The 17,862-nt window shown below is 41.4% G+C and overlaps 1 protein-coding gene across 1 annotated transcript in view; it reads right to left on the bottom strand.

Moving 5' to 3' along the window:
- The window catches only part of PTPRC (protein tyrosine phosphatase receptor type C), a 102,399-nt gene extending 91,058 nt beyond the window's left edge, over window positions 1-11,341 (bottom strand). Inside the window, 2 exon segments of the mRNA XM_032466457.1 lie at window positions 11,003-11,118; window positions 11,202-11,341. Coding sequence (XP_032322348.1) covers window positions 11,003-11,075 — 73 coding nt within the window. The 5' untranslated portion in view covers window positions 11,076-11,118; window positions 11,202-11,341.
- Window positions 11,342-17,862: the final 6,521 nt, after the last annotated feature.

The following is a 17,862-nucleotide window of genomic DNA, read 5'->3' as shown; positions in this document are numbered from 1 at the left end:
ACCCGCCAATTTTTTTGCTTTTCCCTAAGGACCTCTGCACCTGCCAGCGAAGAAGCTCACATGAAACTTCACACTCCTGTCAGCCAACCGGTCGCTTAATGACCCTTCTCCAGAGAGGTCTTCCCTGACCACTGTGTCTAAGCAGCCCTCGCCCAGCCTGGCTGGTCTCTGTCCAACCACACTGTTTCATTTCACAGCACTTGCCGACGTCTGGAACTCCCTCAGTTACTGATCTGGGTTTCTTCTCTCTCTCTCGCTAGGAGGGAAGCTGCATGGAGGCCGGTATCTCTCCTGGTGTCTGTGCCACTGTGTCAGCACTTAGAAGAGCAGGGGCTCGAGGAACAGGGGGAGCAATGAGTAAATCTGCTCATTTAACACGACCACTGTTACTCCCATTGCACAGATGACGACGCCAGGGACTCAAAAGGTCATTTTCCGAATGTTCCCTAATTGGAAAGCTCGGAAGGGAGTCTGGGCAAGATTCCAAAGACTAATTTCTCAAGCGCTTTCAAAGCAGAGCTCGTCTGTGTCCAGCGTTCCTGGCGTCGTCTCTTGCCATCACTTTCATCCATCCCCTGACCCTTTTCTTCTCCTCACCTCCCTCCCTCGTATCATCACTTCCTCTCAGAGTCAGAACTCGGCCCTGGGGTCTCTGCTTTATTGATTTTTTCTTAGCCACTGGACACCTTGATCCATGCCTGAAAGTATCAATAAGGCAGCTCAAAACATGTTTTAAATGAATCGCTAAAAAGTAGGAAGACAGTGTGTATTAGGCATAAGCTAAAATCTTAGTTTAGAAACAAAAGCAGGCTTGGAAACCCAAGTCTAAGAAGTCTGTGTGGAACACGTGGCCTGAATTATCTGACTGGCAACCCTGTGTTTTTTATAGTAAGCGAACAATCAACATTGTTCCTTTACTTTCCCTTAAGTTATATCCATCTTGTCCTGGAGTAGAAAACAGGTCTACCTGATTCATTTACTATGCCTTCTGGATGACTATGAAAAGATGATCTGGTGTCTACACTTCCTGGAATAAGATGAGAACCTCATATATTTTCCATGATCAAAGCCTTTAACAAAGGTCAAGTTACTTCCCTTGTGTTTCAAAAACAAAACAAAAAAAAATTGAGATACTTTGGTAAATTATTCAATGGTTTTCACTTTATGTAATATCAAAAACAAATTAGGTCAGGGAAAATCCATGATTTTCATCTTATCACTCACCTCGAGGCAGACTCGGCCCTGGGCTTTGTCAACCTCTTCCCCAAGGTTATGGCAACACATCACTTTTGCATTGTTAACATGGCATCAGCGTTCACAGTGAAGACAACTTAATCAGAGATGTCTTTTTGCTCTTTAAAAGAGACACATGGTCTCAGGCCTTGCTAAAGATACGGAAATGGCTCAGGGAACAATGGTTCACTCATGCAGCTAAATCAAGTGGTTGAGGATTAATGCATGTTTCACACAAGTGACCTCTACGAAACCACCAGCTGCCCATCAGTCTTGGTGCGATCTGCCCACCGTCATGGCGTCCTGGCCTCAGTTACCTGGTTATTAAGCTGCCCACTAGGAAGGCTGGGAAACAATAGAGCCAGAATCAGAGAGACTCAGCACGGACTCTCAGCCCTCACCCCCCAACTCTCACTCCTCATGAACTGGGGACCTTGGAAAATTACTGTGAAAGATCACTAAAAACAGGAATTTGTTTGTGCGGTGTGTACTTGTGTCTGTGTAAAATTCTCTCCAAGTAAATCTTTTCTTTGCAGTTGAAATAATAAAAGAAAAAGCTAACCAACACAAGCGGGACTGTTGGCTAGTTCCTCGGCCCATCTACCACTTTCATTTACTCAGTGTCCAAGAATCATGTACAGAGCTCAGTGGTGGCAACCCCAGAATTCCTATGACCGGAAGCCTGCCAGAGTGGTCTGGCTGGCGCGGGGCCCTGGGTGGAGTCTGGCCAGAATAGAGTAGTGGGTTATATGTAGATTTTAGAGGAATAATTTATAATTTGTACAGGATTGTGAGCACAAATAGTTATCTGTTGCAAGGTATATTATTATTCTGAGGCTGAAGCTTATGGAGAATTTGAAAGACTTCACCGCGCTCCCTCCCTCAGCAGCCCCTGCCATGCTGAGATTATACGCTTCACGAGGGAGGACATGGGGTATGGTGTTCCCAACTCATGGGGCCAGGAGAGCGCCCGTAAAACATCTGCTCATGGAATGAGTAAGTGAATAAAACAGATTAAGCTAACCCGGTAAAATAAAGTACTCAGAAAGTTTCTAGGTGATGGGCACTGGTAATCTGTGAGATTTTTATTCTCCTACGTACTTATTTCTGTATTTCTCAAGTTGCCTGAAATAATCCCGGTTTACTTAGGAAAAAATAATGGGACATGCAATTTGATACACAATGCGTGATCCAAAGAAAGAAAGAGAGGGGACAAAAAATAAAATAAAATGTTAGCAAAGATGGCACGCATTTTTTTTCTTTCTTCTATTCCCTGGAGTTTTCTATCATGTAGAAATTTTACCATAAAAAATTCACCTAAAGCACAGCAACAGCAGGAGGACCACTAAAGTCGTTCTCGGCGAGTTATCAAGCGGTTTCTGCGTGCAGGATCGGGCCGCACCGACAGGCCGCGCATTCGATCAGCTCACTGCGGCGTCAGCAGAGGCCCAGTGAAAACCGACAGCAGCTCACCAGCCACTGCGAGAGACAGCCCGGTGAGGGGGTCACCAGCGGGCCAGCCACAGGACCATCAAGTCACAAGAGCAGCCGTCCAGGTGCGAAAGGGGTGGAGGACCAGAAGGCGTGCAGGAGGGCTGCCCAGAGGAGGTGACCTCTGAACTCAATGTGGAATATATATACATATGCATATTCATATGTGGAACTGAAGCAATCATAATTTGCCCAGTTAAAAAATTCTGGAGGGAAGAAAGCACAGTGTGGTCAACAGTTTAGAAGCAGAAAAACATATTTTTGGGAAAATGAAATTTACAAGAGGAGTATGGAGTACTTGCCACAAAGTGACCCCGGAACACAGCCGGAGAGATCTCGAGGGATTCAGTTAGAACCCTGTGTGCCGTGTAACTGCTTTCATTTTCCCTAAATGCAGAGACCGAAGGAGGATGGTCTGACAACTAATTGTGACCTCACCTGCCCTTGTACACTGAGAACATTCAAATCTGTGTTCATCTTTCTATTCACTTTTTGTTCCACCAGTTAGTAAGAAGTTGGCACAAGGTATGTAAGTTAATTAGAAGAACGTCATGCAAATGAATGAGAATTAAAACCTAACAATGCTAGACTATACACAGTCCTATAATCATTTCTCAGGTGTCCCTCGGCTCCCTGAGAAGTAACCCGGACTCTCAAAATCTCAAAGGAAATCTTGCTGAAAGAACTCGCAACCACAAAGTGGATGTTACCAACAGAAGTGCCAACACAAAACAGAAGTAAGAACGGTCAGCGCTGCCCCATCTGAAATTTGACCGAAGTGAAAAATTGTATTGCATAAATTACATTTTATGTAACATTGAAATGCAAAAAAGAAAGAAAGAAAGAAGGCAACAGTGGCTAAAACTGCACACAGGAAATGTTGTTTCTGGCTAAACAGAAACATTTAAACCTTCTTGGGGAATTTAGATGTGTATTGTTTCGCAGGGAAAATCACATTTTAAAAGATAATAACCATAAAGGAAAAGTCTCACAGGCATAAACTATAATCAATAAAATGTGATGTGGGTAAAAACTGATTCATAAATTTATATATATATATATATATATTTTTTTTTTTTTTTTTAGTGGAGGCACTGAGGATTGAACCCAGGACCTCGTGCACGCTAAGCACACAGCTGTACCACTGAGCTGTCAATTGATTCATAAATTTAATAGCAATTGTAAAAATTAAATGAAAATTGATGCTGTTGAACTTTTAATTCAGTAAAATAAAGATAGAAAAATTGGTAATAATTTAATCAGGATACATTAAAATACTCATGGAATTAAACTGGTATAATGGAGGTTTTTGTGTGAAATCTATTTTCAAGGAAAATTCATGAATGTTGAGATATTCTAGTTAAATGTTTATTTTCATAAATGTTGAGTCAAAACACTCTTGAGATCAAAATCCCAGGACAGGATGCTCTCTATCCCACAGGGAGCCGAGGAAGGAGGGGTGTGCAAAGGTGAGTGTGCCTTTTATGAAGATTATCCTAGTAGGGACTGAAGGGAGACGAGATTACAGGCTCTCGTTACAGTAAGAAACAGTACGACTCTAGCCAGGAGCTGTGATGTGGGTGGATCTATAAACTATTTAAGAAGTAGGATCCAGAGTAATTGGAAAATCCCTAAATAGGAGAAACAAAGTTAAAAGATTTCAAAGATCTAGAAGGGTTTATTCCTCTCTCACACAGCCTTAAACTGTCTTCTCAGACTCTCTCAAAGGAAGAGATGAGATGTGGAATCATGTTTCAATGGTAAGGACCTGTGTGTTGTGATTTCATGGGATTACACAAGTAAGATTTACAACTTTGCCAAGCATTTCACAGTTTTTAAAGTACTTTTGCAAACAGTATACCTTTTAATGCTTACAACACTTTATAGATGAGGAAACTGTACATTAGAGATGGAAAAATGATTTGGATCAAGATAAAAAATTCATAGAATTTGATTTCCGAAATACTTCTCCACTGCAGCTACCATGGTCTTCTCCAACTTGGAATGGCTCCTGCCTCATTTGCTGTGATGTTTAATATTTCTTTTATCAGTAAATAAATCATTGTTGTTTTAAGAGGAGGTATTTAAAATATGACGACCACATTTATTTACGTAGGTGTCTCTAGTGGCAGTAAATTTGTAATACACGAATGGCAATCATCGCTTGAATATTGTTGCATGTAGTTATGACTTTATCAGACTTGCAATTATTTACAGGAGAAATTGAAGTTTTAGTAAAGTAACTTTTTTTTATTGCAGATACTTGGGTCTCATTTTTAACAGGAAATGAGTGGGGTTTTTTTAATCTCTTTTTTTTTTTTTTCAAATGGAGGTTCTGGGGATTGAACTCATGCATGCTAAGCAGGTGCTATACCACTGAGCTAGAACCTTCCACCAAGTGTTTGATCTTTAAACACTGTATACCTATGCACCGTAAAAGCTGTTAAAGTCTGTTTGAGTTTGAGTCTTCAGTAAATAATCTAACAAAAGCATTGATAATCTTGCTGATTATCTTTTCAGAAGTGAATTAACTGAAGACACTATACATGGAATGAAAGAGTCTCAAGTCTTTCACCAGCACTGACTGGTTGTGTCGTTACACTTGTCCTGGCTAAAAAGAGGAAAAAGGTTTTCATTTCTCTGTTTTTGTTTTTTTTTTCTTTCTTGTTTTTGTTGTTAGTCCTGAACACATAATACTCTGTTTACAATAGCCATTCCCCAGACTCTTGACAGACTGAAATTAAAGTAACATTTTGATATATAAAAGAAATACATATTAAAGATTTTAGATGATAATTAGATGTTTTCTAGTCTAAATATTGGCTAGGGCCATGTACACAAAATCTAATGATCATGATAATTTTTATTTCTGTATATTTCAGAATCACATAGAAATAGATATCATATGGTATTGCTAAATGAATAGCCTGCAATATTTTTTTCTTTTTAGACTTTTTTAGTGTTTTATGTATATTGCAATATTTACTTTTTCTTTATCCTTCCATAAGACTATGATCATCATGCATGCCAAAGTCATAACACTCATCTTTTGGTGACAGGTAACTAGTATGTACTTGGGTGTCTATACTGGCAGAACGATTTAAATAAGATTGAAAGGAAGTTTAAACTGAGATTAAATTACATTTCCATGGTCTTTTCTCCTGTCTAAATATTCCCATAAACTTGCAAGATTGAGAAAGATCAAAGTTCCGTGGTAATGAATAAGTCCTATCTCTGTACCAGTAACTTACAGCCACATGGTCTGAAAACAAAACCTTGTCTATATTAAAGGTATGCTTTCATCAACAAAGCTAATCTTCCTGACAGCAAATCTCTGCTCTCTCCCTACTCAGACTGAAATGTGTTACCACATTATCTAGTAAGAAATGATGCCCAGATTCCTGGAGACTTTCTGTGAGCATACAGTGCACCTTGCAGGGGCACCACTCTTTCTCTGCCCTTGGAAACCATCCCAGGGCACCACAGCGAGCATTGCCCACGCCAGCACTTGTAAGACTGGCCCTGACCCTGGGTTCTTGTCCCCTGGCTTCATGAGCATCCCCTCCCCTTCTTCCTGTGGAGTCTGGATCTGGAGAACAAAGCTGACCCACCAAATGAAATGCCACCTGCAGGTATGTCCACGGAGTAGGTCACAGACAATTTAGGAACCACATTCTTGAATGATGGCTTTTTAAGAAATCAAGAGGCCTTTTCCGGGTAAGAGATAAAGTCAGGAGATACAAGAAGGAAATAGGAACCAAAAAAAGGCAAAACCTATAAAGATCTAGACCCAAAATTATTGTATTTAATCTTGATGAAATTGTCTAACTGCTCCATCTTCCCACTTTGTCTCTGGCTGATTTTTTTTTTTTATCTCATGTTTATCCCTTTTCTGTCCTTTTCTTCCTGAAAATGTTCTCGTCCTCCTCCTTCTCCCCCATGACTAGAATCTGCAGCTCTGTCCCAAAATGCCCATTACTTCTTCAGGGCCTGGTAAGAAATCAAGTACAGACGATACACAAAAGCACAAGACAGTTTCTGCCTCCACGAAGGTCCCAATGGCAGTAATGCCCTGATTGGTAAATGATGCCAACAACAACAAGTTGAAACAGTATGTGAAAAGTGACCAGGAAAGGCGATAAAGAGTATACAATTTCAGTGGAGATGTTTCATGGCAAAAGTGATGAAAGAGAATTTTCAAGGGAAAATAGGATTTGCACAGAGCCTCAGAAGTCTTGAGGAAGTGCTGAGAAGCAGCCGGGGGTTGAAACTACCTCCTACTTGTTCTATTTTGGTCAATCATAAAAAAGAAAGAAAGAAAGAAAGAAGGAAAGAAAGAAAGAAAGAAGGAAAGAAAGAAGGAAAGAAAGAAGGAAAGAAGGAAAGAAGGAAAGAAGGAAAGAAAGAAAGAAAGAAAGAAAGAAAGAAAGAAAGAAAGAAAGAAAGAAAGAAAGAAAGAAAGAAAGGAAGAAAGAAAGGAAGAAAGAAAGAAAGGAAGAAAGAAAGAAAGGAAGAAAGAAAGAAGAAAAAAAAATTAAAAAAAAAGATCCCGCCCAGCTCCTGGCCCTGCGCATTGCTGGACTCAGCGGCAATGAGTTTAGCGTGTACACCAGAAAATAAGAAGATATTAGAGGGGCCTTTTCCTCTTTTACTTAATTTTAAAGCTGTGGATGTGAAAAGAAATACATGTAACTTTGGACAGATTAGGAAACTATTACAATTCTGCCAGTGAAAAGTGATGAAGGCATGAATTAAAGCGACAGCAGTGGGGATGAAAAAGGGAGAAAGATTTTAGAGGTTACTAAAAAATAAAGTGATAGTCCTCAGGGAGCATTTAAATATATATCTCAGATTCTCTCTCTCTTTCTTTTTCTTTTTTTCTTTTTGCAAAAACACAACACAACAAAACAAGATTCAGTTTAGGAAAGAGAGTAGGCTCCACCCCCTGAGGGGTGACACTCTGGAGACAGAGGACCAGGACCATTAATATGCACTAGGTGATGATGAGGAACTCTGAATGCAAGAAACAAGCTAAAACTGGCCAAGGACTGACGCCCACAGAATCCCAATATTTAAAAGTAGACAGTATGGGGTGGGAAGGGATAAGTTTGGGAGTTTGAGATCTGCAAATGTTAGCCATTATCCATATAAAAACAGATAAAAGACAAATTTCTTCTGTATAGCACAGGGAAATCTATTCAATATCTTGTAACAGCCTTTAATGAAAAAGAGTATGAAAATGAATATGTGTATGTACACGCATGACTGGGACACCGTGCTGCACACCAGAAACTGACACATTGTAACTGACTGTGCTTCAATTAAAAAAAAGTAGACAATAGGGAGAACCAGCAGATCGAGGACAGACAGACCAATACATACACATACATGTACCTGTGTGTGTGTGATGTAACACACACGTAGTACACAGGATCTGTAACTCACACACATGTAACTAGTATGTCTATACACGTGTGTGTGTGTGTGTGTGTGTACGAACAGGGTGGAAACGTCTACCCTGTCACACTAGTTAGCTGTCCCCGGCGAGAGGACACCAAGCGGCCCAGCACAGAGGGAAGATGCGGCTGCAGCCGAGCGCTCTGACCCTGGGCTCAGTCACAGGGAACCAGGGAGGAAAGGGCGGCAGACCCCTGGGGTCCCCTTATCCTTCCTGAAACAAAGCGCACTTGAAACTCTAGCGACGATGAGGATCCCAGGCAGCTTTGTATCAGGAATACACTTCTAAAAAAATCAGTAAGTAACCATATTCACACCCCCGAGTCTCTACATTGTAGAGAATCCAGAACTTTAACAGCATTGCTCACCAAATTCAATTCACAGTTAGAACTGGACGCCTGTGGTACGCAAGGCAAGGTACATGTTTGTAACACGAGCTGTTTCTTTTCTGTGTAGATGAAAAAATGCAAACCCAGGTCCAGGAAACGGCTCTTAACCGTTATGACTCATAATTCACAGCACTCGTGTACTCATGGCTGTCATGTTATGAAGTGGCAGATTTGCCTGGCCTGGCACCTTTGCTGGAGGCAGAGATCACTCGTCCCTGCCTGCACTCTCAAAACCATCACTGTCCCCTAGAATTATTGGGAAACATTAAACAAAGTGTTGGTTTCCAGTTATCACCGCAAAGAAGCACAAAGCAAAGAGACGACCAACTTTTATGTAAAAATCAACCCACCGTTGTTCCTGCCCTGGCAAAGCTGAACTTGGGTCTTGACCGGATTTGGATTTTAGAGATTAAATAACACATCTGAGTCACGCATCAATTTATCCCTTGATGTCTCTCTACCTTTGCCCCTATTTCTTTATGCCTTTAGAACACACAATATAAATTTGATGTCCAGGATTTCCTATACACAATGAACTCAATTTTGACACATTAGAGTAAACATATTCCAACTCATACATTGCTAATAAAAATATATAATTTAAAGAATTAATAACTTTCAAAATTACATATTGAATCACAAAATAGCTCTCAGAACTTAAAAGCATGATAAACAAGATTTGCACACTCAGATAATTATGTCTATATATATTTTTTCAAAAATAAGTGTGTATCAGGAAGACTATCGATGCCTTTTAGAAAAATGTTTGCTCTCAGTATTTATATGAGCAACTGCAGTTAAACTCTGTCTTTCATAATGAATCTATGTATATTTACCCACTTATTTATAGTATAAATTATTCAGCAAAATTGGTTTAATGGCTTCTAGGTCATTTTACTCTCTTATTTTCATTATAAATTCAAAAATATTTCTTATGGTAAACATTCTTGGTAGACTGAGTTGAAATTTCTATGATGGTTTGCTCTGTGGCCAACAAAATATTTTAGTTTTTCTTTATGTTCATTTAGAAATGTTTTGCAACAGTTCCTGAGTGGGAATTTTTAGTGGAAATTTATTCTGATTTGTGATAATACACAGATTATCACCCTATTAAAATGATTACTCTTTATCATTTTTTGTTATGATAACCAACTTTATCAGAATGACAACTTGATAAACATTTTCTGTCCTGAGACAAAATGCTGTACCTATGTAAAAATTTTTAATCTGTCTCTTCAGTTACAGAAAAGGAAAAAACAAAAAAACACGATCCACACTGCTTTCTACTGTCCTTGGTTACATAAAATGTAAATCAACAATGTAGCACACTCAGAAGACAGCTACTGTCCTGGACCTTTGAGTGGACAGGGAGCGATGGAAAGTCAAAAAGAGATTTCAAAGTGAATTACAAGAAGCAAGATATTTTTTAAAATAATTTTTCCTGTTTTTTAAACTTACTTAGAAATCTACAAAACTACCATTTTAAATATCCTTTCAATAATAAAAAATAACTTTTAGATACTACACCATAAGGAATAATATTAAATATCAACCAAAATACACTCATCGACCCAAACTGAAACCATTCAAGAAATGTCCATTAAATAGACCATAACTGTACAAAGATCTCAAATTTAACAGGTAGCGGAAGTCCACTTAGTACATTTTCCTATAGAATACAGCATTTGCATGATTCTTAAGAGTTTAAGTATTTTTATCTCGTCAAGGCTGTAATATTTACCCATCACCCAGGAAGGGCGGTGGCCCCATAAGAATTTTCAAAGCAAATAATCATTGCAACAATCATAAGGAACCAAAAACCTTGATTTCAGATACATTCAGTGATAAGAATTCACAAAAAGTGAATATTTAATTAAAATACCTAAGTGTATTATTTTAAATTACCATATAGTGAAGTACTCAATAAAGTTTTTCAGTCACAATCAAAATTTGAGGAAGCAAACTCCTGGTCAGAAAGGAGGAGGGCTTACGTGCAAGCAAAGCCGTATTACGGCTTTTTGGAAAATGCATTGTTTGTTAAAAAAGAAAAAAAAACAAAAATATACTTCCTTTGTCATTAGCATCTACTTCTTGCTCAAACTTACGTTTGTGTCATTTCAGGATAAGGTAACAGTGTTGCTTTGGGGATATCCTTGAAGAGTTTGTAAACCAAGATACAGACAAACAATGTTTGCCTTTTAAATTGCGAGTTCTCGGCCTTTTTAAACAGAAACAATGTGTTCTTCACATTAACAAGCCACCTCTCTCTGAGCTAAAATAACGTTGACCTATATCCAGCGGCTCCCTCACCTCCAGTCACCAACACGCAACTGATTTTTCTATTTCAAACCAATGTCCTTCCGCCAAAAAAAAAAAAAAAAAAAAGATAATAATGTTAATCAGTAAGCAAGCGTGAGCTGCCTCGTACTCACCTGTAACCAGTGCTGCGGAGTCCAGCAAGGCAACGCCAAATGCCAAGAGTTGAAGCCACAAATACATGGTCATATCTGGAGATCAGCCGTGTTCCCGGGAACCAGCATGCGTCCGTCTGAAAGGCAAAATAATGGTTATCTCCGTAGAAGGTTTTCTCTGTGGAACCGAATCAAAAAATGAAAGAAAGAAACGCAGTACGCTGCTCTGGTGTCTTATCAGACGGGGAGCGATTCCGTCCGCTGTCGCCCTCAGAGCTCACCGCCCGCCAGCGGCATGGGCTGCGAGGGACTGCGGCAGATTCGGTTTCACCAAGTTCTCCAAAAGCGCTGCAACGGGGCCTCTTGGCAGGAAGTGGAGAAGGTTGTTCAAAGTCACTGCAAAGGCATCTTACTTCCTCAATTCAAGTAACTAGACTGAGTTAGTAGGCCTTTTAAAACGTTTTCCCTTCAAGGAAGATGTGCCTTAAGTATACAGCTAACACTCCCATGAGGTGGTCATCGTAACTTTTTAAAAGTAACACCTACTCTTCCCCAAAAAATCCACAATATTCTTACTTAAAGATGATAAAACAGAGTCAGCATGGCCCTGACAAAATGGAGGCTAGTGAGATGAAATGCTCACTGAAGTGGTAGAAGATGCCTGTCTTTGTTTTAAAGTGGCCAAAAGAGTGAGTCAACAGCTACCTGCCGGGTTATTTTTGGTGACCAGGGTGCTTTCACCAGCCAGATGGCGGGTTTAGCAGTTAAACCATTTCCCGGGCCAAAGCGTCCTCAGAGAACTTAACGGCTTTGCCCCACATCTTTCCCAGCTCTCCTTTTGGGGCCAGGAGCAGAATCGGAAAGTCACCTCCACTACAGCAAATCCTGCTTCAAAGCAAAGACCGCTCTGTGGCTGGGGGCATTCTTGGTGCTGATGAGGGCGTGAGGGTCATTAAACCAAGAGCTCTCTTTGACCAAAGTTAACTTTTGTTTTTCCCTCAGCAATGGTCTCCCAATCTTTCTGATTAAAAGACAACAGATAAACACACAACGTTCTTCAGGATTCTGATGGTGTTCTTAGTCCATTAATTATGAAAACGCCTGCTGGCAGAAAGCCTCTGTGAAGTCAGCAGCCCAGGGAAGTGAGCTGGTGTCATTGTCACAATATCTCTATGCATTTGAAAACCAGAGTGGGCGCCTGCAGAAGGCTTCATTATTTGAACTATAGATAATGCTTGTGGGCCTTGGAGATGGACAGAGTCCTTGCAGCCCCTAAAAATATCTAGGTGGGGGTAGGAATAGCTCAGTGGTACGGCGCATGCTTGGCAGGCACGAGGTCCTGGGTTCAATCCCCAGTACCTCCATTAAAAAAAAAAATAAAAAATAAAAACAAAAAACAACCAAACAAATCAGGGAGAAATCGTGCAGGGTTCTTGTATTTAAGAATATAAATCTGTTTACAAACGTATTTGCTTTGCTCTTACTTTGACTGCGAGGAACTAGAGTTCTATCTGCGCCCCTCCCCCCACCGCTTGGTACAATGAAGATAACCGCACATCTTAAAGTCTGAACAGTACGGTGACACTAAGATTTCTGTTATGGTTGCCGTCTTACAGGGTCATTACTGCAGTAGGTAACTGAACTCTTACCACGTCCAGAGATATGCTTAGCACTTGAATTGCATAATCCAATCTGTCCAACAGCCCTTGCGCTAGAGAGAGAGAGAATTCCTCATTTTACCTGTGACGTCCAGGGGGGTCCGGAGATTTGCCCACAGTCTCCCCTCTAGGAAGCAGAAAAACTACAGTTTGAAGCCCCGCCCCCAAGTTTCATCTTGCCTTCCTCATTTACCCTCCTATTTTCTTTTATTTTTCTCATCTCTTTCCCCAGTCTTTTTACCATGTACTTGTGTAATTTTTAATCTTTAAAAGATAGGATGTTGTGAGGGAGGGTAGAGCTCAGTGGTAGAGCACGTGCTTCGTATGCTTGAAGTCCTGGGTTCAATCCCCAGTCCCTCCATTAAAAATAAATAAATAAATAAACACACCAAATGACCTCTCCCTCAAAAAAAAAAAAAGAAAGAAAGAAAAACAAGCAAACAAGCAAAAAAGAACACTGATAGCATAAAAATGATCTTGTTCTCTATTTGCAAATGTATTTGCAAGTAAAGTAGTGTGAATGCCAGCACTGCTCTTGGGCAGGGAGGCCCAAGGAAAAGCAGGTGTCAGAGGTCATGAATTTAAGAACTCAGCTTTCTTCTTAAAAGGCATTTGCCATGGAAATCTATTTGGGGGTGAGCTTTGGGTATCTTTAAGCAAATACTTGTGCTCTGTTAGTTTGTGATCATGGTGGGATATTTGGTAAAACTAGAGGCCAGGAGGGAAGTGCGTGACGTATAGTCTTTCAGAAGGAAGTGAAGTCAATCAAATGTACTCTTAAACAAGCTAAGGAGAGGGGTTGGGAGCCTTAAAGAGACATTTTCAAAAGGGCTTTGCAGATCACAGCTTTGAAGGAAGAGTAAGAAATTGAGAGATTCAATTCCATTTCACACAGGTGGGAAGAAATTCTGCCCAAGGAATCCTGAGATTCTTTAGGAACAAATGAATCAGATTATATGTTTTACTTCATGTGTTAAAACTGAGCATCGTGTCTACAAGGAAGAGTAGAGCCGGGGGTAACAAAGTGTCTGATGGATGCTCTGCAGCCTGGTGTAGAGAGACGGCGCTGGATGAACTCAGACAGGATTCGGGGCTCTCAGCAGAGAGGCAGTGGGGAGCCAGAGGTTCAAGACCCCTGAGAGCAAAGTGTCAGGAGGGAGGAAGGAAAGAAGCAGCCCGTTGGGGGACAGAGCGCAGCCCCCCCTTTGGCAGTGGATGGCATTAAACTGGACATGGAGGCAAGGGTCCGACGAGAGGTGGCCAAGGCAATCTCCTCTACTTGACCCCAAGCAGCTGCAGAAAACCCTACTAGAAACAGAAGGAGCATTTGTGACACTGGTGTGGCCCCCCCTCGTTGACTCTGAGACAGGGACGGGCATTTTGTAAGGACAGCAGAGACTGGGAAAGGACCAGGATGTGATGTCAGAGTCTCCATGGAGTAAGGAGCATGGTCCTTCTTGAGTGGAGGAAATGGTATGGATCCAAAACCATCTCCAAGTTTCATCAGTAATTTTCAAAGTAACCACAGCTGACTGACTTATAATAGATTTTCTTTTAAGCTGTGATATTTTTAAATTGTAAATAACATTTATTTCAACTCATCCTCTTTCCCAGATTTTTAGTTACGTATCATAAAGGTTACACAAGGATAGAAACAGATTACATGGGATTAACTGCAGAAGAAGGTGTCATCCATCCATTCATTCAACAAACACGGCCATCTCCTAAGACAAGGCAGTCAGTTTTACTGGTATTAGGAAAACAGTGGTGAGTGAAATAAAGACATGCTCCCTGCCCTGTGGAATATATGTTAGTGGAAGACACAGTGATTAACTAGCTAATCACCGTGGCAAGTTCAGCACACAGGAAACACTTGATGTTATGACTGAAGTACCTAATAAGGTATTCAATTAAGTCATGAAGCCAAGGAAGTTTACCTGAAATAAAAAGCAATTTAAATTGGGAGTTGGAGGTTTGCAGACACTATCAACTATTTATAAAATAGATGAACAGTAAGGACCTACTGTGGAGCACAGGCAACGATATTCAATGTCTTTTAAGTAATAAGTTATAATGGAAAAGAATCTGGAAAAGAGTCTATATTTGTACATAACTCTATATATGTAACTGAAATCATTTTTCTGTACACCTGGAAACTAACACAATACTGTAAATCAACTATAGTTCAGTTAAAAAATTAATTTAAAAAGACTCATTCTCTTGACACAACATTGTAAACTGACTGTAACTCAATAAAAATTTTTTAAAAAATAAAGAGACTCATTCTCTAGTCTGGTATGTTTACAGTTTTTAGCATGTGAGCTCCAGGTTGCTGGTTTCAGTTAGGCACGATCTTAAGGACATCTTTTGGTTGACAATAGAGATATACCAAACTATTTGGAAGGGGTTAGAATCCTGTATTACTTTTTAAAAAATGGAAAACATTATTTCTCATAAAGCATTTTATTTGTGTGAATAAGGCCCACGCACGGGGAGACCTGAGGCCGCCTCGCCCAAGGGATCTTTGCCGCCCAACCCCCCTGCGCGGCCCCTCTTCTGGCAGGAGGGCGGTCATGGAACGCCTGTGCCCAGAGGGTGATTCATGCCGAAGTCCCCTGGGGTAGATTGTCCGGGAGGACCTGGGGCAACGCTGGATGTCTACGTTCCACCTGTTTCTTACAAACCGGTGAACAGAGAGCTTTAAGAGCTGCAAGACTCCGCCCAACTCAAAACATCAGAGCTACCACTTCCGAGAAGAAGAAGGTGTGAGAAAACCTGCCATTTGGACCGCGGAGTTGCACAAAGAACCTCTCAGTGCACGTGTGATTTCTGAGAAGCCAGCTTTCTGCGGGGAGCACGTGGGTCTGTGACTTGGTGAGCCATGTGTGCAAGGGGCCCACACTCAGCTTTCCCCCCGGGTGGGTCTCTGGTTCATCTCTTACTCTGACTTCTGTGCGTTTTCCCCTCTCCGATGTCATTACAATAGGCTGTATTTCAAGCTGTCATTGAGGGCATCCAGCAAAAGAATTAGAACTCTGGCAGCATAGCTAGATTCAAGGGACCTCACGGTCTTGGAAAGGGACCCAGTGGACACACTGGGGATGACCCATGGGAAACAGAAGGTGAAAATCAAATAGATTTCGTTCTAGAGTTTCCTACCTCAGTTTGTGGCATCACCAGCCATCCTGTTGTGAAAATAGAAACCTCAGTGTCATTCTCGAAACTCACTTCCTTCCATCCATTATTAACTTCTCCCCATGTTACTCCCTCAGCCTATCTTAAAATTGTCAGTTTCTCTCCATCTACACCACCACCATCGCAGTCCAAGTCACTAACATCTCTTGAACAAACAATCAGAATGACCTCCTAGCAGCTCTGCCTGTATCTGCTCCAACATTACTTCTCACTCACCAGCTCACTTTCCACCCTTTATTCAGAGACATCTTTTCTCAGTGAAACTGTATCTTGGGCACCCAATCCCCATCCTGTAGATTGTCCATATAATGTCCTCTCTACTTTAAAAACTCTCCCACATCTGGCAATATTCTTTCAGTCCTACAGGTAGGACCAATCGTCCCTGTCTCTAGAAAGTCCTCCTTTATTTTTCTGATTAGACCAAATGACCTCCCATCGCTCTCCCAGGGTATTTTATCCCCACAGCCACATTGTTTGGGTGATCATTTGATTACTTTCCTTCTCCCACCAAACCGCATGCTCCATGAAGGCTGTTAGGCCAGCCCCTAGGCAGAGGTGACCTCTAGTTAGTTGTTAGATGAATGAACAACCACAGCATCCTTCCTGGTGTTTCTGGGCTGTTCAAAACGCTAGCCCTGAGAGGAGGGTTAAGCTTCCCTCCCTTCCTCATATCAAATGGGCAGAAAGCTAGATTTCATTTGAAATACAGAAAATCAACAATGTGACAATTTTGGGGACACTTCAGTTAGGGTCACAAAGATCATATCTTCTCTACAACTTAACGATGGTTCAACTTAGGACTTTCTGACTTTACGATGGTGTGGGAATGATACACACTCAGTAGACACCACCCTTCAAATCTGGAGGTTTGATCTCTTCCCAGGCTAGCTGCACACTCTGCAATGCTGTCTCCCGATGGCAGGCAGCTGCAGCGAGCTGCGGCACCAAGGCAGCCACGAGGCCACGAGAGCGACGGCTGCCACATTCACAATCATTCTGCACCCAGACCACCATTCTGTCTTTCACTCTCACAAGGCACTCAATCAGCTCCATGAGACGCTTCACACTTTACTATAAAATAGGCTTTGTGTTGCCTGACCCTGCCGAGCTGTGGGCTAATGCAGGTGTCTGGGCGCAGTAAAGGTAGGCAAGGCTAAGCTATGATGTTCTGTAGGCCAGATGTATTAAATGCACTTTTGACTTAAGTTACTCTTCTCCATGTGGTGATTCAGGGACCAGGTTTCCATCTGGAGACTTCAAACTCCCTGGCCTTGCTGCTGTCTCAATTTAGCAGCAGAAGAAAAAGGAAGCATGGCTGAGGCGCACACAGTTCTTTCAAGCCTTGGCCTGGAAGTGACACGCATCCGTTTGCCACCCATTCTGTCGACAGTGACGCGTCACGTCGTCAGATCTAGACATGGTTGGGGGGGGTGACAGGAAAATGTCCTCTCTGGTCGGACGTTTACTTGCCAGGACAACTCTATACTATGGAAAAGGAAAATGCATAGGCGTTTGGGAGGACAGCTAGACACTTTTGCCGAAATGTGGGTTTGGGTAAGGAAACAAAATGTCCAGGAGAACTTGGAAGTAGAAATATGAGAGGGGAGGGACATTTTGCTATGTGTAGGTACAGTGCATGTGAAAATTAGGAGGGCATTACCCACGCCACCTGGAGTGCAGGCCAGGGAGGGCAAGGACAGACTGCCCCGCTGACTACAGGGTAAGATGGTGCGTCATAAAGACATAATGGATGTGTGTGTGTTCATCAGTTTTTTGATGACTATGAGATTTTTTTCAAGCCTTCAAGATATGCCTAGATCTTAAGGATTATCTTCATTTTCTTTCAGACCATTGTCAAGCCTTGGGTTTTAATCTTTACATGAGAAGAGTAGGGCACAGCATTTGTGACACCTTAGCACCTGTCCAATAAGATTGACATTTTAGTTTTTTATGGATTGCTGACACGTTTAATATGTAAGGGGGTAAATTTTCATGGTAAACAAAGATCACGGTAAACTAAACAATACA

This window comes from Camelus ferus, chromosome 23 (genome assembly GCF_009834535.1).
Source record: "Camelus ferus isolate YT-003-E chromosome 23, BCGSAC_Cfer_1.0, whole genome shotgun sequence".
Classification (NCBI taxonomy): Eukaryota; Metazoa; Chordata; class Mammalia; order Artiodactyla; family Camelidae; genus Camelus; species Camelus ferus.
Note: the sequence above shows the minus strand (reverse complement) of the source record. Positions and strands in the feature narration are given on the sequence as shown.